This window comes from Hypanus sabinus, chromosome 26, assembly GCF_030144855.1.
Source record: "Hypanus sabinus isolate sHypSab1 chromosome 26, sHypSab1.hap1, whole genome shotgun sequence".
In the NCBI taxonomy this organism is placed as follows: Eukaryota; Metazoa; Chordata; class Chondrichthyes; order Myliobatiformes; family Dasyatidae; genus Hypanus; species Hypanus sabinus.
In genome coordinates this window covers 37,044,301-37,070,566 of record NC_082731.1, presented here as the reverse complement: position 1 = coordinate 37,070,566, position 26,266 = coordinate 37,044,301, and the positions used below count along the sequence as shown (strand labels likewise).

At 46.4% G+C, this 26,266-nt stretch overlaps 1 protein-coding gene across 5 annotated transcripts in view; it reads left to right on the top strand.

The window, feature by feature from the left end:
* The first annotated feature begins 2,487 nt into the window (after nt 1-2,487).
* LOC132381452 (uncharacterized) overlaps nt 2,488-26,266 on the top strand; it is a 56,093-nt gene continuing 32,314 nt past the window's right edge. Inside the window, exons 1-2 of one of the 5 annotated variants that reach the window (XM_059950869.1) lie at nt 19,132-19,167; nt 23,942-24,109. Coding sequence is in view for 1 of the 5 variants with exons in the window: in XM_059950871.1 (XP_059806854.1) it covers nt 2,503-2,601 (99 nt within the window). In the remaining 4 variants the exon portion in view is untranslated. Of the gene's footprint in view, nt 2,602-19,120; nt 19,168-20,559; nt 24,110-26,266 lie in introns of those variants that run through there. The other 4 variants (XM_059950871.1, XM_059950868.1, XM_059950870.1 and 1 more) reach the window with 4 other exon arrangements.

Sequence of the window (26,266 nt, the reverse complement as noted above, 5' to 3'; positions counted from 1 at the left end):
TCCTGAATCGCTGAGTGTGTGTCTTCAGGCTCCTGTACCTCCTCCCTGATGGCAGAGGGGAAGAAGCTGTTCCTGAATCGCTGAGTGTGTGTCTTCAGGCTCCTGTACCTCCTCCCTGATGGCAGAGGGGAAGAAGCTGTTCCTGAATCGCTGAGTGTGTGTCTTCAGACTCCTGTACCTCCTCCCTGATGGCAGAGGGGAAGGAGCTGTTCCTGAATCGCTGGGTGTGTGTCTTCAAGCTCCTGTACCCCTTTCCTGATGGTAACAGGGAGAAGAGGGCATGTCCTGGGTGAAGGACCTTCTCAACGATGGACGCTGCCTTTCTGCAGCGCCGCTCCTTGAAGATGTCCTGGACACTACGGAAGCTAGTGCCCGTGATGGAGCTGATTAAGTTCACAATTTTCTGCAGCTTAATCCGATCTGAGCAATGGTTCTCCACCCCCACACACATACCAGACGGTGATGCAGCCGGTTAGATTGCTCTCCACGATACGTCTGTAGAAATTTGATTATCTTTGGTGACTTGACAAATCTCCTCAAGCTCCAAATGAAGTATAGCCACTGTCTTGTCTCCGTAGCTGCGTTGATATGTTGGGCCCAGGTTAGATCGTCAGAAATATTGACTCCCAGGAACTTTAAGCAGCAGACGTGACCAGAGAGCAGGAGATTTCTACATGAAGGGAGATAATCTGAGGGGTAGATTTAAAACACAATATTTAAAAGACAAACACCAGAAAGTCTGCAGATGCTGGAAATCCAAAGCACCACACGCAAAATGCTGAAGGAACTCAGCAGGCCAGGCAGCATCTATAGGGAGAAGAATAAACAGTTGACGTTTGGGGCCAAGACCCTGCTTCAAGACTGGGAAGGAAGGGGAAAGACAAGAGAAATCGACCCTGCCCCCAACGTTTTATTCAGACATCTTTCCCCTTCCTTCTCAGTCCTGAACGGACTCGGCCCAAAACCTCAACTGTTTACTCTTTGCCATCGATGCTGCCCGACCTGCTGGGTTCCCCCAACATTTTGTGTGTGTTACTTGATATTTAAGCGACTCTTTCTGCAGAGGGGAATAAACAGTTGATGTTTTAGCATGAGACTCGACATCTCAGCCCTAACCATTGACTATTTGTGTGTATCCCCCCCCCCCAAAGATGCTGCTTAGCTTGCTGAGTTCCTCCCGCGTGTTGTGTGCGTGGGGAACTCATGGTTTCCTGTATCTGCATGACCTCTTGTTTCTATTAAAACTCTTCCATGCTTCAGGATTCCTTAAGATTGTTATAGTCGGGAGTGGTAGTGGGGACAAGCTCCCACTACCTATTAAATGGCGTGTGCCCCAAACAGCCTCTGATAACCAAGTACAGCTCCTGAGCTTCACATGTGGCTTAGCTACAAAGCCCGGCAGAACAGTTTCTACTGACAGGAGAAGGGGAAAAGGCGGGTTACCAGTCGCTTCGGGCAGATGGGGCTCGTCAGCCGTGGTTGGCAGCTCGTCTAGAAGGAAAGTGCTAGTCAAACCTCCGCTGCCTTGCGGTTATACCCACTCATAGGGAAGGCTTTGAGAATAAACTCCAAGGGAAAAGTCTGGAGCTGGAGCCCTTAAGGCAGTCCTACACTGAGTTCAACGCTGACTGGCAGCTCCTGCGATGCTGCTGGTACCAAACTGTATCGGTCTTTGCCGTTCCTTTGGGTTCACCAGATGCGTGGAGAGAGGGAGCTTGCTACACGGGCAACAGCTGCTCTCCACATCGTACTGCCCAGGCTTGCAGATCTAGACAGCGAGGATCCATCCATGGACAACCCTGACCAACAGAAGCCCTTCACACTCTTGCTTCAGATGGATATAGGCCAAACCCAGAGAAATGTGACAACTTAGGTGAGGACGTTAGCCAATGTGGGCAAGTTGGGCCAAATGACCTGTTCCTCTGCTGTATTACTCTATGCCTCAGTTACAAGGCTCTACGTCTTAGTAATAATGATCAGGGAGGCACAGAGAGAATCTGTAATTACTGACAAGTACCTTTATTGTCTTAATGGTTTTCATGGCTCTCCATGAACAGTCAAACAATCGAAATGTAACACTGGGGAAAAGGATTCTCAGCTAGCCACACACATTCCTCGTGGCCCCACTCCATTCTCCACGAGTCCATAGTGTGCTCCACATTTGCAATGGTTGGCCTCTGATGGTTGTAGAGGAACTTCTGTACCTTTTATATTCATTCCTTTCCAGTTCAAATTTTGTATGTCAGTGTTATTGGCCATGGGTCATCTGACTGACCTTATTGGCTCTCGTCCAAGCCAGCATCCATTTATTGCCCTTCTCCCTCAAGCAACAACTGGTTCTGTCGAAAGAGTTACCAAACTAGCCTGAATCACTGAGCAGATACAGACTCCCCACCCCCAAAGTCACAAGCCTGCATGTTATATCTGAGCAAAGAACTTATTCGGAAATTATCTCTCATCCAGCAGATTACCTGGAGCATCATTTGTGTCTACTCTAAAACTATGATCCAGCCAAGCAAGTCCAGTTCACAAAATGGAGGATGCAGAGCAGCTTCTCAAAATGGCTGCCTCCATTCCTTCAACCTCATGGCAAGAACAAAGGTAATTGATCCGTCTTCTTACATTGTCTTCAATTCATTCAAATTCACTGATTTGTAGACCAATTCTTTCTAGCCAACTCCTATGACAAAAATTAAATCAAGGTGCCACTGTGCCCTGTAGTCATTCTAGCCTCAATTCTGTTAAAATCCACTTCTGGCATCCAAATCACAACCCCCTAGCCATCTCACATTGGTAAGATCACACTTAGCATATTGTATGCAATTCCACATCTGGTCACCATACAGTAGGAAGGGTGTTAGAAAGCAAGGGAAAGGAGAGAAAAGATTCACAGAGATGCTTCTGGGTGTGAAGGGCCTGGGGTTATCCGCTGGGGCTACAGTCCCTGGGGCATAGGTGTGAATGGAAATGTCTGTAATTAATAGGGGATACAGCCCAGTCCATTGTAGGAAAGACCTTCCCCACCATTGAACACAACAAGTGCTGCCACATGAAAGCAGTATCAGTCGTTCAGGACTCCCACCCTCCTGGCCATGTGCACTTCTAGCTGCTGCCTTTAGGAGGGAGGTAAAGAGTCCTTAGGTCCCACACCTCCAGGTTCAGGAAAAGGCTTTACCCCTGGACCATCAAGATCCTGAACCAGTATGAATAACTTCACTCCAACACCAACCTTATTCCACAAGCTATGAACTCACTCTACAACTCATTTATTCATTATTATTTGTGTTTATTTTTTGCAAGCTTTGTCTTTTGCATCCTGATTGTTTGTCAGTCTTCCTGCAGAGCATTTCATTAATTCTATTGTGTTTCTCTGTTCTGTTGAGAATGCCTGCAATAAAATGACTTGCAGGGTGACATAGACGAACTTTGATAATAAACTACTTTGAACTTTTAGAGGATTATAAAATCATAAGGGTCAGTGGCCACAGCCTTTTTCCTGGCGTGATTGGTCGTTCATCCTCTTCAATGATAAGTTGATTTGTGCATTTCTCTTGTGTGTCTGTTGAAAAATGCTGAGTCCAAGCTGTGAGCGGCGTGGACATCTGCAGTAAGCACGTGAATACCCTGGGGTAGGGGAGTCTAAAACTCCAGGGCAGGGGTTCTGAACCCATGGTCCACAGACTCCATGATACAAATAAGGTTGGGAAACCCCTGCTCTAGGGTTTACAGTGGGCAAGGTTTGAACAGAACTGCGTAACACTGAAGCAGGTTTTCGGGACTGGCAAGAGAGAGAAAACACTGAATTCAAGTGAACATTAATCATTTCATTACAAACAGTAAAAAATAAATCAACCAAACATTCATGCTCCCCAGGTTATAGATGCTACAAAGCTGAATACATAGATACTTCAACAAACATACTTAGTTGATAGCATGTGCAGAACATACCTTTCCAATGGGCATGTGCACCTCTTGCCTTAAAGGATGCAAGGAAGAACGTCCCACTCACGTTCTATATAATAACTACTTTATTAATCCCAAGTGGGAAATTCTTATTAGTAGCAACATTTAAAAACGTACTTAGCAATGTTGATAAGTATAATAACTAATTAACTAGTGTACAGTTCTGGTCACTGAATTACAGGAAAGATGTCAACAAAATAGAGAGAGTACAGAGGAGATTTACTAGAATGTTACCCGGGTTCCAGCACCTAACTTACAGAGAAAGGTTGAACAAGTTAGGTCTTTATTCTTTGGAGCATAGAAGGTTGAGGGGGGACTTGATAGAGGTGTTTAAAATATGAGGGGGACAGATAGAGTTGACATGGATAGGCTTTTTCCATTGAGGGTAGGGGAGATTCAAACAAGAGGACACAAGTTGAGAGTTAAGGGGCAAAAGTTTAGGGGCAACGTGAGGGGGAACTTCTTTACTCACAGAGTGGTAGCTGTGTGGAACGAGCTTCCAGTAGAAGTGGTAGAGGCAGGTTCGATATTGACATTTAAAAAAAAAGAATAGGTATATGGACAGGAAAGGAATGGAGGGTTATGGGCTGAGTGCAGGTCGGTGGGACTAGGAGAGAGTAAGCATTAGGCATGGACTAGAAGGGCCGAGATGGCCTGTTTCCATGCCGTAATTATTATATGGTTATATGTTATACTAATACCCAGGACATATGAAACTGCACACTAGGCAGCCAACCAATGTGAAAAGCAACTGCAGTTTCTACACTAACTAATCACAGCAAAGCGACTTTCTCTTTAACAGTCAGAATAAGCCACACACCTCACAAGACACAGCCACGAAGCAGGTTTTTCCAGTGGAGAATGTGTAGAACAAGTTATAAAAGGGAGTGGTTAATGTGGGTACAATTACCATGTTCAAATGACACATGTCATGGTTTCTCGTGCTCCACAAATGACCAGGAGGTGCAGAAGATTCTTCAAGAAGTGTTAAACTTTAATTTGCAAATCAAGGCTGAGACAGTCATTGAGCTAGTCACTGATTGCCCACCGATCCTCGGACACAGCATTTTTTATAGCAAAATCCTGGTCCAGTTTCACACGTACCACACGTACGTCCCATTGACTTAATCATGTTCTAATCTACATCTCTTAGCTACCTCTCATTAACATTCTTAATATTACATTCTCCTGCTAAATTGGGTACATGCATAGCAAATAGCAAGTTTCAAAGCTGACTACTTCTTTTTAGCTACCTTTAACACACCATTGTCTTCTACATTCCTTGGATTTCATTTTGGATACATGCATAGCAAGCTGACTACATAGTTTTGGTTACACAGCAAATAATACAACTTTTATACTCCAATATATCCCCCCCTTTGAGACCCAGAGACTAAGAGTCTGCACACAAAAGCCCCAATAAACTCAAGCATTTATTTCCAAATCTCGGGTTAAACTATAATTTTCTGCGCCAAGATCTCAAAGTATTCTCTCCCTGTTACCCTGGGCCGCTGAGCCAAAAAACCTGTCCCTTTGTACCTGAGACAGGGAAAAAAAAACTCAGAAGCCCTTACAATCTCCTCCCCCACTGTCGTTTTGTTCTTGTCCATCCTGCAGGTGTTGTAGGCTGTAACGATACATTTTCGGTGTTTCTTTCTCCACTAAGCTTGTTTCAGTAATTGCCACGAGCATCGGAAATTGTGTGGTTGCAACACGCACTACAAGAGATTTGAAACAAGAAGAAAACAGCACAGCACAACCACACAGCTCAACTGTACGATACTGACAGTTATTGCTATTTTAGTCAGCCATGCTCCCCATCCTCCGAGTCTACTTTCTAACCAAAGAACGGATGTTCAAATCCTGCATTCTGTTTGACCTCCGTCCGCAGATTCTTTAATTTATTCATTGCTCGGGTGAAAGACCCTTCTGGGCTAGTATTGTTCTGTATGGAAGTGCAGCATTGTTCTCCAAACATTACGCACACACCCCCTTTTTCTGCCAAAAGCCAATCCAGTACCTGTCTGTTTTGCCACGCTATCCTGCTAGTTGCATCCAGCTGTTGCCCTAAGGCCTCCAGTGCATCATCAGTGTAGTTGATGAATCTCTGTTGATTATAGTATATATAGTTTATCCATTCAACATTTTTGCTTACCCCTATCACAGGTATGATAGCTTCCCAGCCTGCAGCAATCTCATGCGGTGTCAGGCATGCTATTCGATTAGTTTGCATGCGGTAACCCATCAATGCTAACGGTAAAGCATCGACCCAATTAAGTTTAGTGTCTGCACAAATTTTGTTTAGTTTGGCTTTCAGGGTTCCATTAATTCTCTCTACCATGCCCTGCGACTGAGGGTGGTATACACATCCAAATTTTTGCTTTATCCTCAGCGCCTGTTGTACCAGTTTGACCACTTTCTGGATAAAAGCTGAGCTATTGTCTGAGCTAACTTCTGTAGGTATTCCAAACCTTGGGATCACTTCATTTGTCAGAAATTTTACCACTGTCTTTGCCCCTTGATCTCTTGAAGGTATCGCCTCCACCCATCTGCTAAATCGATCAATTACTACCAGCATGTATCTTTTCCCTCTCACTGTCTTTATCATGTCTATGTAATCGATCACTAGATGTTTAAATGGTCCTTCAGGTGCGGGAATGTGACCTATTGGGGTTGTAATTCCCTTTCGAACATTATTCTGTGCGCATACCTCGCACTGTGACAAGACAAAGTCCACTGAAGCCTGTAAATAAGGTGACCAAAAACCATCCTTTATTTTCTTTATCACTTCCCCCCTTGCACAATGGTCAATCCCATGCGCTTCTGAAATCAGAATCGTCAGTAGAGGGGTGGGCGCTACCAACAAACCGTCTTCCGTGCTCCACAGGCCTTCCGGGTTCTGCTTGGCCCCCCTTCGTCTCCACATTGTCTGTTCTGCCAAAGTTGCCTTACCTTGTATTTCAATTAGGTCCTTTACGTCAGGTTCTGGAGTTCGGCTTACCTGGGGGGGCAATGACAGCTGACGTACACCCAGACGCTTTTCTGTCTGCCTCGTCTGCAGCTTGATTTCCCTTTGTTATTACATCATTTCCCTTTTTATGTGCCTGGCATTTTACTATAGCCAATGCTTTAGGTTTCATCGTGGCTTTTATTAAGTCTAGAACTTGCTGACAATGTTGTATGGGATCTCCACTACTTTTTTAAAAACCTCTCTGCTTCCACACTGCCCCGAACAAATGGCATACTCCATGGGCATATGCCGAATCAGTATAGATGTCTACTTTCTCACCTTCCATCATTTCACTCGCAGCTGTCAGGGCTTTGATTTCCACTAGTTGGGCGGAACACGTTCGAGGACAGGACTCCATCCTAATAATCTTATAGCTCGACTGATCCTGCTGTACTACTGAGAACCCTGCATGATTTCCATCATAATCCCTATAACAAGAGCCATCTACGAACAGAACCTTTTTATCTGCATCCTCTAGTGGTTCTGACCGTAAATCTGATCTCAATTTGGCAAATGCCATTGTCTTCCCTACACAATCATGGGGTTCTCCTTCATAGCCCAAAGGGACAAAATCGGCTATATTACTGGTAGTGCATCTCTGTATAGTTATATCTGGAAATGTCAATAGCATCTGATACGCTGCTATCCTGGCTGGCATCAGCACAAATTTCCCTCTTTCCAGCAATTCTGCTACTTTGTGGTGTGTGTACAGAGTCACAGGATAGCCCAGGGTTACAGATGATGCCTTTTCATATGCATAGCACAGCGCCGCCAACCCCTGATAACAGGGTGGATACCCCTGAGCCACCTCATCTAGTCTCGTACTGCAGTATGCTATCGGCTGCTTTGCTTTTCCTGTGCCTGTCTCTTGTGTTAGAACCGCTGTGACATAACCCTCCTGTCGGTTGGATACATACAAATGAAAAACCTTCTTGTCTGCCACCCTTATTATCATTGGGTAATGTCCCTTCCCACTGGAGTTCTCGGAGCACCCCAAATACCTCGCATAGGGGTTCACAGGTCCGCTTGGGCCTGTGGGGCTGGTCCTTGGCTAAACTTTAGATCCCTTCTTATCAGTTCCTGCTGGTGTGTGTCAGGCCATAGTGTAAATGGACAATCTCTTCTCATGTGACTTGGCTGATTACATTCCCAGCACAATCTCTCTACCTCTCTTTCCCCCTGTTTCCTCACTGGTCCCCTCTGCCCATAGCTCAGGGGTGGGCAAACTTTTTGACTTGTGGGCCACAAAGGGTTCTAAAATTTGACAGGGGGGCCAGACCAGGAGCAGATTGACGGAGTGTTTTGGTAATACACCTCATAAGAGAAAATAAAATAACATGGGATATGTAGAAAACATTTGCTTTAATTTCAATTGAAAATGAACAAATGCATTACAACAAAATATCTGTCTTTGAAGTCCCATGGTATTTAGACATTTATTGAAATGACTTTTAAAACACTGAAAATTAAATGAATAAAATACAGCTTTTTTAAATAGTAACAGTTATTATTTTAAAGCACTGAAAATTCTGTTATCCTTCAAGATATTATCATCATCACTCTCCTCCTGACTGTCTTTATTTCAAAAACGGTAGGAGATGCAGGTCTACTTGTCCTGCTCCTTCTTATTCAATTGTCCCCTGTGCCAAAACTCAACAACGACCAGCACAAAGACAGAACAGTGACAGCGCGCCAGTATGCGGAGCGCGTTATTTGATCAGGAGCGCATTTTTTATTTTGAGAACTTACGTGCACCTGCGCACTACTCATATCCATCACTTAACAGAAATGACATGTAACATGTAAGGCTTATTGAAAAAAATATTTTCAAATGCATTTTTTACATAACACAACGAAGAAACTTATTAAATTTCAGTGAGAACAGTGTTGTTGGTCTCCCTTTTTAGCCAGCGCATCAAAGTCTGGATTTAGTTTTGTTGTGGTGATTCTCAGGATGGATCTGAGGTGTTGGTCAGTTAACTTGGATCTGTGGCTGGCTTTGTTGATGTTCATGACGCTGAACGCCTGTTCACACAAATAGGTCGAGCCGAACAAAGAGTAAATGTGGAGTAATACGCTGCACCTCAACAAAGGTCAATGTGTAGCGGTGTGCTACATGCAGCGCTAAAATTACGACACGGAGTCGGTAACTGCAGTCGAAGAAAAAAACTTTATTCGAAATCCCAAGCCTCACTTTTAAGCCTCCCTCAACCTGCCCCCCCGTGGCGCAGAGGCTCCAAAGCTCTGTGCTCGCAAATCCCCGCAGGCTATCTCCCTTAGCCGGAACACTGGCTAATTGTGAGCCAGTTCGGATGTGCCAGGAAATGGGTCGCCACAAATGTATATAGAGTGCGTCATCTGTTGGGAAAACGCCAGAATTGCGGGGAAAAAACGTTAACAAGGTTTATTAATATAATTTCATCAAGTTCTGCGGGCCGGATTAAAAAGCTTAACGGGCCGCATATGGTCCGCGGGCCGTAGTTTGCCCATGCCTGCCATAGCTCCTCTGTCCCCCTCCTTGGGACTTCTAATCCTGTCCGGGCTGTTTGAATTTAGTCTGTTCCTGATAGGGCTCCTCCAAAGACAATTATTGGCATGGGGTTTTCCAGCCCTTGTCTTACAGTATGATCGGCCCCTCCATATAGCAGTGCTTTGTCCAGTTCGATGGCTGTACTCGGACCGGTGGCTGCTGGCAGCATCTTTTTGTTTTTCTCTTTTTCCTTCTTTTTGAGGTCTTCGAGCTGCATTTGTATCAACTTTCTTTGCACCTCTTCCTGCTGCTCAGCCAACCTTTGTCTTTCCGGTATTTCTCAGCTGCATGGACTATGTGGTCTCTAAATTCTTGTGGGGTCTTTGACGTCAGCCCAACCACTTCCTCCAGTTTGGATTTTACTTGTGGAGGCATTGCATCCAAAATGCTATGTCGGAACAGTGTGGTGATAAATAAGCTATTTTCCACCTCTTGCTCATTGTCCAGTCTCCATCTTTTCAACTGGTTTTCTACGTAGGCTGCTGGGTTTTCAGTGTCTCCCAGTGGATCCCCTTTTAAGGCTTTGGGGTCCACTTTGGGTGGATAAAGCTTTCTGAGGGCCTGCCATACCCTCTGCCTCACTCTGTCAAACCCGTCTCCATCAGTTCTCGGGTCGTTCGAGTTTACTATACCAGCCATTTCCATTAGTTCATTAAATTCGGAGGTTCCCATCAACCTTACCAACAGTGCCTTCAAATCTCCCATAGCCAATAATCGTCCCGCCGTTTCTTCTTCAAAGGCTCTAATCCATTTCCCTGCTCCTTCATGTAGATTGGGCAGAGTGTTTTTCAGCCCTTCTAGGTCCTGGGATCCACAAGGGATATACTGCACTTGTCCTGATCCTTTTACTAACAACGGCATCATTCGTCCTCCTTCTTCCCACCTGCCCTGGCTCTCCTCCTCGCCTGACTCCCCATCTGTCTCAGGGTATGTCTTTACAGCCTCCCACACAAATGTCTCTGGGGTCCTCTTCTTCCTTCGGTCTCCTTGTGGAGTCCTTCCTTTCTGTCTTGATTCAATACTTGGTTGGCCCCTGGAGTATTTTTCGCATCTCTTCTGGCAATCCCCTCTCAGTAACTTATCTAGCTCTCTCTCTACTTCCACAAGTCGCTCCCCTACCGCCTCCTTCTGCTCTTCTGGGCTTCTGCCTCCTACCTCTTCTCCACAAATTCTCACATCCTCTCTCTGTCTACTTAACTCTTGCTCCTCCAATGAGTCACCTTCTTTTCTAGTCTGTTTATTTCTATGGTATAACCGATACTCCTCATATTCCTTTTCCTCTCTCAAGTATTTCATCCGTTCAATCCCTTCTTTCATTTCTCTCTTTGCCTGTTCCACCTTTATCCTTTCTGCCTGTATCTCCTTCCATATCGCCGCTTTTTCCTTCTCATATTGTTTTTTCCCTCCTCGTTTTCCCAAACTTGGACTTCTCCCTGCATGTTTACTGTCCCCGTCAGCAGGGGGCACTGCTTAGGGGTTCCTTCCTCATTATAGGGAGGGGGTTTTTCTGTTTCTTTCACATCCGGTTACAGAGCTGAAGCCAGCTTCTCACCGTACCCTCCTCTAACAGGCTGTTTCTCCAGCACCTTAGTGTCTTCCTCGCTTGTAATTCATATTCTACCTGTCCTCCTCAGCCTTTCTCCCTCCGTTCTGAAGAGTTTTAGCACTTCTATTTCTCGTTCTCTTTTTTGCCCTCTTAGATTTATCTTTTGGTTTGTAATTTTTAATTAGTCCCTCCATTTCTTCACACAAGCTTACATCAAACGTTCCTTCTCTTGGCCACTTTGTGACCAGGTTATTGGTTCTTTTTTCCCATTTTTCTGAAGTTTTTGTGATCTCATATTTAATTAACGGGATTTTTTTGCTCAGAATCTCTACTGCCATTCCTTTACCTGTCATGTTGTTCTCTCTTTTTAAGGTATTTCAGAGATTCACAGTTCGTTTACTGGATAATATTATTTACTCTAATTCTATGCCTAGTCTATCATCTATCTACCAGCGCTTTAAACTATATATTGGACTGTCCTTGTTTCCTATTCTGTTCTGCCTGTGCAGACCTCTATTCAGAGCGGTACCCACAGAACTTTCTCTTTGCACCTCGTCTATTCAGACCCTTATCTCTTAGGTGGAATCCACAAGGATTTTCTACTCTAATTCTAGTCTATTTTCCTTTCCCTGCCCGTTCAGCCCTTCGTTTCATACGAAGCGGTACCCACAGGGATTTACCAACACCACGTGGACTTTTTCTTAACTTAACTTCTTATTAACTTATTTGTACTTACCCTCACTGCAGTGTTCTTGATCAATCCTCTGAGCCTCCTGTTAACCCCCAATTCTGCCCGATTCTTTGGACCGGAGAGACCGTTCGGCAGTGGTTCCACACTTCTGAGACTCCAAGACCTCCCCAAAGCCAACAGAATTCTTAGTCCAAATTGTGGCAAAAAGCGCTTACCTTTTGTTTGGGTGCACCCTTAATTCTGTTGGCTTTGTGGGGGTCCCTAGAGGACTGGGAAGCGTCCCCAATCTGCCGTTTCCTTTCCGCAGGTCTCTTTCCGGTCCTGCCGCGGTCGCCAATTTTGTCATGGTTTCTCGTGCTCCACAAACGACCAGGAGACGCAGAAGATTCTTCAAGAAGGGTTAAACTTTAATTTGCAAATCAAAGCTGAGACAATCATTGAGCTAGTCGCTGATTGCCCACCGATCCCCGGACCCAGCATTTTTTATAGCAAAATCCTGGTCCAGTTTCACACGTACCACATGTACGACCCATTGACTTAATCATGTTCTAATCTACATCTCTTAGCTACCTCTCATTAACACACCAATGTCTTTTACATTCCTAAGATTTCATTCTCTAGCAAATAGCAAGTTTACATTCTTAATACTTCATGACTTAATCATGTTCTAATCTACATCTCTTAGCTACCTTTCATTAACTTTCTTAATATTTCATTCTCCTGCTAAATTGAGTACATGCATAGCAAATAGCAAGTTTCAAAGCTGACTACATCTCTTTAGCTACCTTTAACACACCATTGTCTTCTACATTCCTTGGATTTCATTGTGGATACATGCATAGCAAGCTGACTACATAGTTTTGGTTACACAGCAAATAATACAACTTTTATACTCCATAATATTTTTATACTCCAATACACACAGATAGGAACATGCACAGGAAAAGGTTAGAAGGTTATGGGCCAAATGAGACATGGGAAGGCACATTGGGCAGTATGGACTAGTTGGCCAAAAGGCCTGTTTACATGCAATACAACTCCTTGTTCGTTTATTATGTGCCACGACATATTGGCATGGGCAATCATTGTCTTTCCCACGACCGTGATTGTTCTTGGCAAATTTTTCTGCAAAAGTGGTTTGCCATTGCCTTCTTCTGGGCAGAGTCTTTACAAGATGGGTGACCCCCCCCCCCCCAGCCATTATCAATACTCTTCAGAGATTGTCTGCCTGGTGTCAGTGGTCGCATAACCAGGACTTGTGATCTGCACCGGCTGCTCGTACGACCACCCACCACCTGCTCCCATGGCTTCTCATGACCCTGTTTGGGGGCTGAGCAGGTGCTACACCTTGCCCAAGGGTGACCTGCAGGCTAGCGGAGGGAAGGAGCTCCTCACACCTCCTTTGGTAGAGATGCGTCCCCACCCACCGCTATGTGACAATATTGAACAATTCCCAGTACCAATACCAGTCAGCAATCAGCTAGACAGAGGCTGGAAAGGTGTATCAGAGGTTGGAGTTGTGGAGCTCAATAATAAAGAGTACAGGCCCTTCAGCCCACAATGTTGTGCTGACCCTTTAACCAACTCCAAGATCAGTCGAACCCTTCCCTCCCACACGACCTTACAAGCATTTGCCTCCTTTCTTGTGACTGCAAGACCCTGTTGGATATCGTTAATGTGAAATTCTGCAAGCCCGATTCACTGATTTAGTGTAACTCTTAAGATGCTAAAATATACGTGCTGCTCACGTCCAAGGTGCAGACAGATACATGTCATATCATGCTATATGATGGACACATTGCAGACAGTTACTGAAAAGTAACATTGGCATTTTATTTGGGATGTGGTAAATACAAGTTCTGTACTTAAGGAATGTCCAAACTACCAAAGAACAGTAAAGCTGTAAATGGTAGCATCAAGACTCAAGTTGGTTACCAGGATGTAGAGAGATATTGATCAGCTGGGTAAGAGGGCCAAGTGGGGGCAAATGCAGTTTAATTTGGAAAAAAATGTATGTTGGTTTATTGATGATACTGACAGCAGGGAGTTGCCTGGCCTCAGTCGTTGGGCAGACTGGGAGCTCATGCCATGGCGTTAGCAGTTACAGCCGCCCAGAAGTGGAGGTGACGTTGGAGGGAACAGAGGCATGGAGGGCTCACAGTGCTGCGTTTGGGGGCCGGCTCTCCTGTCAGTGCTGCCCTCCAGTGTTCGCTCCCTGGAAGACAAGGTGGATTGCCTTTGTCTGCAGCTGACCCAGCAGGAGATGAGAGACTGCTGCGTGCTTGTCCTTGGCTCCAGGACAACATCCCATCAGGCCACACCACTCAGTATTGCTTTGTGACCCTATAGCAACTATGAGCTGTGGGTGATTATATACAGGGCTTTGCAACTTGGCCCAGAGAACAATGTTTCTTTTAGCTGAATACATGTGTATGGTTGAACAATTAAACTAGACCTTGATACATGTTTTTACAAATTACAATGAATGGTAGGGCTCTGGGGAGCATTGGAGAACAGACAGACTTAGGGGTACATGATACCCTGAAAGTGGGTCGATAGATTCAAAGAACACTCATTATCACGATACGTATGCAGTATCCAGCCCTGAGATTAGTCTTCCCCACAAAACAAGCACCATGGAACCCGTTCAAAAACCCTCAAACACCCAACACGCAAGAACGAGAACGAATCGTGCAAGTGGCAAAATGAGCAGGGAAAAAAACCACACACAATACAAAACCTCGAACCACAGAGACATTGAAACAGCTTAGTAATGTTCATTTCAAGTTAGCGCTGTGTTTGGCATTGGCTGCAGAGCTAGTCCACCCCGGTTTTAAAAAAGATCACTCAAAATAGCATTAGAAAGCAGTAACCAGAAAACAAACACATAACAAACTGCAGAGTCCCATCCACTAGGCAGGTCGATTAAACACTTCCCCCCAAAACCAAGACTTCAGCTCCATCCTCCAGCAGTTTTACACTTTTAATTGGAGAGAACAGCCAGAAACTGAGTTGATCACGGGCTTACGGCCCACCTCCAGGCCGCACTCTCCTCTCAAAACCTCGCCGGACTCCCTCGGAGGGTCCAAAGCGCCCGATCGCACGCAGAGTCATGTGTAAAAGTAGTACTTTTGTGAACCGCCCGAGGGACGTCGCCATTGGCGAGGTCTTCTTCAGCTGCTGGTGAAGAAGGCTTCTGGCATCCTTGCCCTCACCAGACCGGCTCAACCCAGGTCTCTTCGGAATCCCCGCGAAGAGACAGAAACCATCAGCATCTTGGAGGGCTGGGCACCACCACGAGACAAATCATTCTCTATATCACACTAGAACTCCCCTAGGGACGCCTTTAACTAATCATTGAATGCGGGAAAAAATGTGCCAGTCACAATTAACTTGACAGGATTAAACTAAAACAGTGGCCACCAGGGCTCATGACACACTCAGGGCATTGGGATTGCATTATGCTGCCTGATGTTGAAGAGTTGCATTTGAAGTATTGTGTTCAATGTTGCCCCCCCCCCCCAACCCCTGCGATCGACCAGGAAGAGTACGGAGGAGATTTATAAGGATATTATCGTGTTTCCAGAGACTGGGTTATGGAGAGAGGGTGAGCAGGTCGGGATCTTTTAATTGGAGTGTTGGCGAGTGAGAGGCGACCCAGCAAAAAATTATAAGGGAGATCAAGAGAGTAAATATGGGGTCCTTTTTACCAAGTGTAAAGAACCAAAAGCTAGAGGGTCAAATGTTTCAGGTGAGAGGGGAGAGAGTTAGTAGAGACATGAGGGCAATTTTATCATACAGAGAATATTCAAACTGGCTGCATCCCAGTCTGGTTTGGGGAGGGCGTCCATTGCACAGTGTTGGGAAAAGCTGCAGAACATTGTAAGGCCAATCAGCACCACCATGGGCATTACCCCCCCCCCCCAGCATCAAGGACAGCTTCAAAAGGCCCCACAAAGGTGGCATCCACCATTAATGACCCCCATCACCCAGGACATGCCCTCTTCTCATTGTTACCATCAGGGGGGAGGTACAGGAGCTTGAAGACACACACTCAACATTTTGGGAACAGCTTCTTCCCTTCCGCCATCAGATTTCTGATTGGACAATGAACCCATGAACACTACATCAGTAGTTTTCCCCCTTTCTGTTTGCACAATCCTGTACCCATGAACGTGGAACAGAGAGCGGGCTTGGAAATCTGGTGGAAGAAAAGGATGCCGGGAATGGCAAAGGTGGAATGCCGCAGGAGGGGTGTGGGACAGGTGGCAGAGAAGGAGTGCCAGGGTGGTGGGGGGTGGGGGGTGCTGTGCATGCACTCAGCCCTGAGACACCAGGCAAGGTCATTTGATTCCAAACAATTGGTTTATTGATCATTACATAATGTCTCTTTGGTGCTTCCCTCTCCCTTCCCCTTTCCCCAACTACGATTCCCCTCTCCCTGCCCCCTTCCCACTCTCAGTCCACAATAGAGACCCAGATCAGAATCCGGTTTATCATCACTCACATATGTCATGAAATTTGTGTTTTTTTTGTGGCAGCAGTACAGTGCAATACATAAAATTACTGCAGTACTGTGCAATAGAAATGTGCGCCTAAGACTTTTGCACAGTATATTTTTTGATATATACAGTGCTTTTTTTAAAATCTGGTTTCAGACGATATGGCCTTCACACAGCCCTGATCTCAAAAAATTAGAGAGACAGGGCTCTAATTTTTTCAGAGAGACAGAAGCAAGGGAGACAGCCAAAGTCTGCAGAAGAACTGTGGCAAGTTCTCCAAGATGCCTGGAACAACCTGCCAGCCAATTTGCTTATAAAACTGCTCGACAGTGTATCTAAAAGAATTGATGCAGTTTTAAAGGCCAAGGGTAGTCACACCAAATATTTATTACATTTACTTGTTTTTTACTGTTTACTACTCTTTATAGTAATCTTTTTGATATTTAGAATCTTTTCATTATTTATGAAAGCATCTTTGCTTTACAGAATTTTTTTTACACACAACCAAGACTTTTGCCCAGTATCATACAGACTGTAATTTACAGTTTTTTTATCATGACAATGTACTGCTGTTGCAAAACAACACATTTCATGCCATATTGAACCTGGTTCTGATTCTATATACGGAATGAACTGCCAAAGCAAGTGTTAAAAGCAGATTTGTTAACAACATTTCAACCAGGAGTTCCCAAACTGGAGTCCCCGGATCCCTCGGTTGATGGTTAAGGACACATGGCATGAAAAGCTAGGGAACCAATGGTTTAAAAGGTTGGGAAAGGTTAAGAACCCATGGTTTAAAAGATTGGGAAATGTTGGGAACCCACGGATTAAAAGGTTGGGAAAGGTTGGAAACCTATGGTTTAAAAGGTTAGGAAAGGTTGGGAAAAGTTGGGAACCCATGGTTTAAAAGGTTGGGAAAAGTTGGGAACCCATGGATTAAAACGTTGGGAAAGGTTGGGAACCCATGGTTTAAAAGGTTGTGAAAAGTTGGGAACTCATGGTTTAAAAGGTTGGGAAAGGTAGGAAACCCATGGTTTAACAGGTTGGAAAAAGTTGGGAACTCATGGTTCAAAAGATTGGGAAAGGTTGGAAACCTATGGTTTAACAGGTTGGAAAAAGTTGGGAACTCATGGTTTAAAAGGTTGGGAAAGGTTGGGAAACCATGATTTAAAAGGTTGGGAACCCATGGTTTAAAAGGTTGGGAACCCATGGTTTAAAAGGTTGGGAACCCATGGTTTAACAGGTTGGAAAAAGTTGGGAACTCATGGTTTAAAAGGTTGGGAACCCATGGTTTAAAAGGTTGGGGAAGGTTGGAAACCTATAGTTTAAAAGGTTGGGAAAACTTGGGAAACCATGGTACTTGGACAGGGACAGCAATAGGAAAGATTAAGGGGGAGAAATACAGGCAAATGAAACTAACTTGGATGGGAATCTTGACTAGCGTTTGGGCCAAAGGGCCTGTTTCCCTGTTGTATGACTCTCTAGACTCTTCAGGACAGATATGGATCACAAAGATACCCCCAAGCCCACACACATGCTTCCTCAGCATCCCTGCATAGTGTTATCCAAGTGAGGAGTTTGCTGTCTTACTGCTTTAATGATGAACTGGAAGCCCTTACCAATGAATCCAAGTGTGCCAAATACCTTCCTCACCACCCTGTCCACTGTGGCCCCACTTTCAGGGAATGATGTACTTCTATGGTGTTCTGCAAGACTTTCCAGGGTCCTCCCACGTACTGTGTATATCCTACACTGGTCTACCTTCCCAAAACACAAACCTCACACTTTCCAAGTTCATCTCCATTTGCTTTTCTCCAGTCTTCCTCGCGAGTTGGTCTGGATCCCCTTGCAAACTTAGATAACACTCTTCATTGCCCATGACATCACCAATGTTGGTGCGGGTTTGAGTGGCAGAGAGATTTGAGGATCCTGTTCTATTGTGACAGATGCCATCAAAGAGTGTTTTTAGTGTCTGACTAATTGATATGATCTGACATGGCATCAATAATCTGATATAGATTGTGGTGTCTGTGAAGTTTTGGACCAGTCTGTTTTCTGACAGAGTGACAGGGGTCTGAGATGGTTTGTGGTGTCTGGTGAAGTTTTGGACCAGGTCTGGCACTGTTTCTGGTGTCCAAAGGAGTAATGGGGGTCTGAGATAGTTTGTGGTATTGGGTGGAGACTTGGATGAGGTCTGATGGTGTAGCAGGGGTCTCAGATGGGTTGTGATGTCTGGTGGGGTTTTGGACCAGGTCTAGTGCTGTGTCTGGTGTCTGATGGAGTGACAGGGATCTGATACGGTTTATGGTGTCTGGTGGAGTTTTGGACCAGGCTGTTGTCTGATGGAGTGACAGGGATCTGAGATGATTTGTGGAGTCTGGTGGAGTTTTGGACCAGGCTGTTGTCTGATGGAGTGACAGGGATCTGATACGGTTTATGGTGTCTGGTGGAGTTTTGGACCAGGCTGTTGTCTGATGGAGTGACAGGGATCTGAGATGATTTGTGGAGTCTGGTGGAGTTTTGGACCAGGCTGTTGTCTGATGGAGTGACAGGGATCTGAGACGGTTTGTGGTGTCTGGTGGAGTTTTGGACCAGGCTGTTGTCTGATGGAGTGACAGGGATCTGAGACGGTTTGTGGTGTCTGGTGGAGTTTTGGACCAGGCTGTTGTCTGATGGAGTGACAGGGATCTGAGATGGTTTATGGTGTCTGGTGGAGTTTTGGACCAGGTCTAGTGTTGTATCTGGTGTCTGATGGAGTGACAGGGATCTGAGATGGCTTGTGGGTGTCGAATTGAGTTTTGGACCAGGTCTGACGCTGCTTCTGGTTTCCGACGGAATGACAGACCAGGTTAGTGTTTCCCTTTGCCTCGAAGCTCCGCCTCTCTCCGAACGCCGAGCGACAGAGGGAACCGGGCGCCGCACAGGGTGAGTGTGCACGAGGGCTTTTAACGAAATGCCCCAAGCAAGCAGTGACCGTCGGCACCCCCCGCACCAACCCGGGAGCCTCTCCCAAACGCCGTCTTCGGAACCCAGGGATATTCCGCCTTCCGTGTCACCTGAAACCGCCGCGGTCGAGTCTCCGCCGGCCCCTTGTTTTTCTGCTGAGCTGCGGGGACCGGGCAGGATTTCTGCAGTTAGAATGGGATGGGTCTAGATCTCTGTTCCCTGTGGCCTTGCTTCTTGTCAAATTCGGGTCGCGTTACCTCTGAAATCCTTTGCACCCGGTGCTGAGTGGAGGGGGGGGGGGCGAGGGTTATTAAACAGAGGCGCCGGGCTGGGCTCAGCCACCGGGGACAGGTGACGGAAACGGAGAGCGGTCTACAGAATGTAATCGAGACCGACTCTGCCCACAAAAAGGCCCCCGTCTCTCCTCTCTCTCTCTCTATTAATCCACCTCACGGCTGATAAATTACTGCATAGCACGTCGGAGATTCAACAAAAAAAAACCCCTCAGAGTGCGTGTTCATTACAGTGGCTCGTTTTAAAAGCGGGTTTAAATGGTTCTACAAGGAGATCATTTGATGGTCGGAATGTATTATTGATGTGACCGCTCTTGTCTATTGTGAAGGGAGGCTTTGCGCGCTGCTGCAGGGTCGTGCGCGCGCCTGGACGCGTGTGCACGCGCGCTGCGGGCAGAGACAGCGTCCGGCAGGGGCAGGGGCAGGGGCAGGGGCGGGCCGGGTGGGGTGCTGTGGAGGGGGAGGGGGCAGATCTCCCGATGCAGGGGCAGGGCCCATGGCCCGGTGGTGGCTGATGTGCCCCAGGGCTCTGGCAGGGAGGGGTCGCCGACTCGATTCCCCGCCCACAGACTGGCTGAGTCCCTCCAGCTCTCGGGTTTTGTTTTACTCGGGATGCCAAGATGTGAGCGCGTCTCTGTGTGTGTACATGAGCACGTGTGAGTTAATAAATTGATTTATTATCATCGCGTGAAAAACTTAGCTCTGTATGCCAGCCGGACAGGTCATTCGTCACCCCCCCCCCGGTACACCGGGGGTGCCCAGTAACCGAACTCGGTGTTGCGGCTGCGGAGAAGGCGCGGGGTCACGAACTCGCTTTTAATCACACTCGGAGTCCGATCGCGGCGGGGCCGAGGCCGCCCTTGACCTTGGCCGTCCGCGCCTTCGGGCTTCTGCCCGTGGGGGGCGGGGAGAGGGGGTTAGGATATCCGGGGCGGGAGGGGTCTCGAGTAATGTTGCTGAGGCAGGGAGAAGTGCAGACAGAGTTCGTAAAGGGGGCGGACCCCCTCTCTCTCTCTCTCTCTCTCTCTCTCTCTCTCTCTCTCTCTCACTCACACTCTCATTCTCACTCTCTCTCTCTCACTCTGTCTCTCACACTCTCATTCTCACTCTCTCTCCCTCTCACTCTCTTTCTCACTCTCTCTCACTCACTCTGTCACTCACACTCTCTCACTCCCACACTCTCATTCTCACTCTCTCACTCCCACACTCTCATTCTCACTCTCTCACTCCCACACTCTCTCACTCTCATTCTCATACTCTCAATCTCACTCTCTGTCACACTCTCTCACTCCCACACTCTCACTCACATTCTCACTCTCTCTCACTCTCATTCTCACTCTCTCACATTCTCACACTCTCATTCTCACTCTCTCAGTCATACTCTCTCACTCCCACACTCTCTCACACTCTCATTCTCACTCTCACTCCCATACTCACACTCTCTCTCACTCCCACTCTCACTCTCATTCTCACTCTCACTCCCATACTCACTCACACTCTCTCACTCCCACTCTCACTCACATTCTCACTCTCTCCCTCTCATTCTCACACTCTCTCTCACACTCTCATTCTCACTCTCTCACTCTCATTCTCACACTCTCATTCTCACTCTCTCACTCCCACACTCTCACTCACATTCTCACTCTCTCTTTCTCACTTTCTCTCCCTCTCACACTCTCTCTGTCTCACTGTCTGTGTGTGTGTGTCTGTGTCTGTCTCTGTGTATGTATCTGTCTGTCTGTCTCTGTGTGTGTCTGCCTGTGTCTGTCTCTGTGTATGTGTCTGTCTCTGTGTGTGTCTGCCTGTGTCTGTCTCTGTGTGTGTCTGCCTGTGTCTGTCTCTGTGTATGTGTCTGTCTGTCTGTCTCTGTGTCTGTCTCTGTGTATGTGTCTGTCTGTGTATGTGTCTGTCTGTCTCTGTGTGAGAGGTAGGAGGCAGTGCGGCGGAAACTCCCCGTTGAAAGGGAGGTTTACAATGAATTCCATGGGAGGGGGCTGCGGGGGAGGATACACACATTGTTCGTTCGGTGTGAATACAACACGCGCTTTCATTACCAGATAATCAGAAACTGGAACAAAGACGGTGTTTAATAGAACAATTGCTTCACTGTTTTCAGCAGATGAGGTTAAAGTGTGTGTTAAAATGGCCAGAGTTAATCAGGAGATTAAAGTGTGATCACTGGGTTAAAATCCTCGCTGAGATAAAACCATAAGACACAGGAACAGGACAAGGCCATTCGGCCCTTTGTATCTGTTCCGGCATTCGACCATGGCTGATGTATTATTCCCCCCCCCCACCCCATTCCTCTGCCTTCTCCCCATAACCTTTGACGCCCTGACTAATCGACCCCTTTGCTTTAAAGATGGACAACGTGCTGACCGGGGGGTCGGAGGGTGAAGGTGGAGCGTGCCGCCCACATCTCCCCCCAAGCAGCCGGTTCAAATCCGAATCAGAATCGGGTTTAATATCACCAGCATACGTCTTGAAATCTGTTGTTATATGGTAGCAGTAGGTTATATAGATAAAGTCTATATAGTTAAAGCCTTATAGTCTCATCAGGCTGGTTTCCGTGGATTGAAGAGACTCTCCCACACACCGCTCACACAAACTCTTCTCCCTCCTGCCGTCTGGGAAAAGGCTCCGAAGCATTCGGGCTCTCACGACCAGACTATGTAACAGTTTCTTCCCCCAAGCCATCAGACTCCTCAATACCCAGAGCCTGGACTGACACCAACTCATTGCCCTATTGTCCTGTTTATTATTTATTGTAATGCCTGCACTGTTTTGTCCACTTTATGCAGTCCTGGGTAGGTCTGTAGTCTAGTGTAGCTTTGTTTTTTTTACGTAGTTCAGTCTATGATGCACCATCAATAACTCTGGGAGACGTGAGGCGAGCGATAGGCTTTTATTAGCTGGAAGAAAGCACCGTCAGCAGCAAGAGACCACCACACAACATCCTGGGGACTGAGGGGGGAGCAGTGCCTCCAATCGCCTTTATACAGGGGTCTGTGGGAGGAGCCACAGGAGCAGTCAGCAGAGGGGCATGTCCAGACAGGTATATGTAGTTCACCACAGTCTAGTTTTTTGTATTGTTTCATGGTCCTGAAAAACTATCTCATTTTTACTATGTACTGTACCAGCAGTTATGGTCGAAATGACAATAAAAGTGACTTGACTTGATGCATACATGCTTTAATGCATTGAGTTGCTGCCACGCGATTAGCTAATTTGCATAAACAAGCGGGTGAATCTAATAAAGAGGCCACAGAGTGTATGTATATCAGTTATTATACATTGTGCTTTATACGATTGCTTTTATGCCATATTTATTGTGTTTTTTATGCTTATTGGTTTTTTTTGCTACATCGTTTCCAGAGGAACAATAATTTCAATCTGCTTTACACTTAACCATATAACAATTACAGCACGGAAACAGGCCATCTCGGCCTGTTCTTATCTTGAGATAAGCAACAATCTCTCAGAAGCACCCCTGGGGTCAAGGCTGACTTGCTTCTGGTGCAGGATGCCTGTGGATTACTTTATTTAACATGGGAATGGCCACTACACGCCAGCTTCCACACGGTCACAAGTCCTTGGTCCACTAGCACGAATGCCCAATGATTGCAGAATTAACCGTATAACAATTACAGCACGGAAACAGGCCATCTCAGCCCTTCTAGTCCATGCCGAACGCTTACTCTCACCTAGTCCCACCGACCTGCACTCAGCTCATAACCCTCCATTGCTTTCCTGTCCATATACCTATCCAATTTTACTTTAAATGACAATACCGAACCTGCCTCTACCACTTCTACTGGAAGCTCGTTCCACACAGCTACCACTCTCTGAGTAAAGAAGTTCCCCCTTGTGTTACCCCTAAACTTTTGCCCTCTAACTCTCAACTCATGTCCTCTTGTTTGAATCTCCCCTACTCTCAATGGAAAAAGCCTATCCACGTCAACTCTGTCTATCCCCCTCATAATTTTAAATACCTCTATCAAGTTCCCCCTCAACTTTCTACGCTCCAAAGAATAAAGACCTAACTTGTTCAACCTTTCTCTGTAACTCAGGTGCTGAAACCCAGGTAACATTCTGGTAAGTCTCCTTCCCCCTTCCTTTCCAGTCCTGACGACGGGTCTGAGCCCGAAACATCAACTGTTTATTCATTTCCAGAGATGCTGCCTGTCCTGTTGAGCTCCTCCAGCAGTTTGTGTGTGTTGCTTTGGATTTCCAGCACCTGCATATCGTCTTGTGTTTGTGTCTCATTGCCATGCCGGTTTATAAACCTTATCTCCCGCTGAGTGTCAGAAACCCATGCTCACTTGTGTGCTGAAGAGTGACAATAAACAATACTGACTCTCGAATCTGTTCTGGCACAAAGTTTTTCGAGCAGAGAGTCCTAAAGCTTCTGAGAACCCAGTCACACGTACGCAGTATTAATTATTGGTTTATATTTCGAGACTCAGCACAGGACAGGCCCTTGCGGCGCCTGGAGCCGCGTTGCCTAGCAACCCACCAGTTTAACCCCAGCCTAATCACAGGGCAGCTTACAACCTACCAACTGGTACATCTTTGGACTGTGGGAGGAAACCAGAGCCCCCGGAGGAGACCAAAGTGGACACCAAAAGGTACGTACAACCTTACTTACAGAGCAGGACAGGATTGGATTCCAAACTTCTATACGCTTCCACAGTGTTGTGCTAACCGCCACACCGCTGCGTTGTGAGGGTTGACTCTCCGGCTGCACAACGATCCCAATTATTGATGGGCAGAGCGCGTGCACCATCGATGAGGTCTGATGTACTCAGGGACAAGACCACCTGGCTGGTGTCATGCATTCAGTCACAAAGGTCTCTGACCCTGATTCATGCAGACCATTAATCTACCCCACCGTCAAGTTCAACCATAAACTGCTGGTCCAGTACATAGTAAAAACGAAACAACGTTCCTCCAGGACCCCGGTGCTACATGAAACAACACAAAACTACACTAGACAATGTGAGACAGCACAAGACTACACTAGACTACATAAAACAACATAAAAACTGCACTAGACTACAGACCTGCACAGGACTACATAAAGTGCACAAAACAGTGCAGGTCTGTACAATAATTAATAAACAAGACAATAGGCACAGTAGAGGACAAATGACAAAATAATAATAAATGATGTAGATGTCAGTCCAGGCTCTCGGTATTGAGGAGTCTGATAGCTTGGGGAAAGAAACTGTTGTACAGTCTGGTCATGAGAGCCCGAATGCTTCAGGACCTTTTGCCAGACGGCAGGAGGGAGAAGAGTTTGTGTGAGGGGTGCGTGAGGTCCTTCATAATGCTGTTTGCTTTGCGGGTGCAGCGTATGGTGTAAATGTCCGTGATAGCAGGAAGAGAGACCCCGATAATCTTCGCAGCTGACCTCACTATCCGCTGCAGGGTCTTGCGACCCGGGATGGTGCAATTTCCGAACCGGGCAGTGATACAGCTGCTCAGGATGCTCTCAATACAACCCCTGTAGAATGTGATGAGGATGGGGGGTGGTGGGAGATGGACTTTTCTCAGCCTTCGCAGAAAGTAGAGATGCTGCTAGGCTTTCTTTGCTATTGAACTGGTGTCTTACATTTGGCCGGTGCTTTCGTCTCATTGTCATTCCCCCTTCTCCAGCCCTTTATCTCTTTTACCCATCAACTTCCCAGCTCTTTACCTCACCCCTCCTCCCGGTTTCACCTATCACCTACCACCTAGTACGTCTTCCTCCCCTCCCTCCACCTTCTTATTCAGACTCCTCCCCCTTCCTTTCGAGTCCTGATGACGGTCTCGGCCCGAAACGTTGATCGATTATTCATCTCCGTGGACGCTGCCTGACCTGCTGAGTTCCTCCAGCGTTTTGTGTGCGTTGCTCTGGGTTTCCAGCGTCCCCGCATATCGTCTTGTGTTCGCGTCTCATTGTCATGCCACTTTCTAAGCCTTATCTCCCGTGCTCTCTGGTCAATGCTCTGTTTGTTTGCTAAACCGCCCTTTGAATATCAGACTGATTACGTCTTACATTCTACATCAGGAGGTGGCCACCAATGGACTCACTCTTCACCTCACGGTCTCGATATTTATTGCTTATTTATTAATTATTATGGTTTCTTTCCTTTTGTATTTGCACAGTTTGCTGTCTTTTGCACCCTGGTCGAGGGCCCAGTTGGTGCGGTCTTTCATTGGTTTTGTTATGGTTATTATTCTGTAGATTTACTGAGTAGGCCTGCAAGACAGGGGTTGTTTATGTACTCTGATAACACATTTACTTTGAACTTTGAAGACCGGTTTTTGTTTGAATAAAAGACCATGAGACAAAGAAACGGAATTAGGCCATTCAGTTGATCGGGTCTACTCTACTGTTTGATCACGGCTGCTTTATTTTCCCTCTCAACACCGTTCTTCTGCCTTCTCCCCGTGACCTTTGACACCCTGACGGATCACCCTGCTTTAAATATACCCAAATGCCTCCACAATCATCTGTGGCAATGAATCCCACAGATTCACCTCCCTCTGGCGAAAACAGACTTCCTCCTCATCTGCCCTTCTACTCTGAGGCTGTGCCCCCTTGTCCTAGACTCGCCCACTATTGGAAACCTCCTCTCCTCATCCACTCTATCTGGGCTGTTCGATATTTGGTTTCAATGAGATCCCCTCTCATTCTTCTAGGCTTCAGTGGTCAATCAATGCTCTTCATGCATTAACTCATTCATTCCCAGGATCATTCGTGGAAACTCCTCTGGACCCTCTCCAATGCGAGCACATCC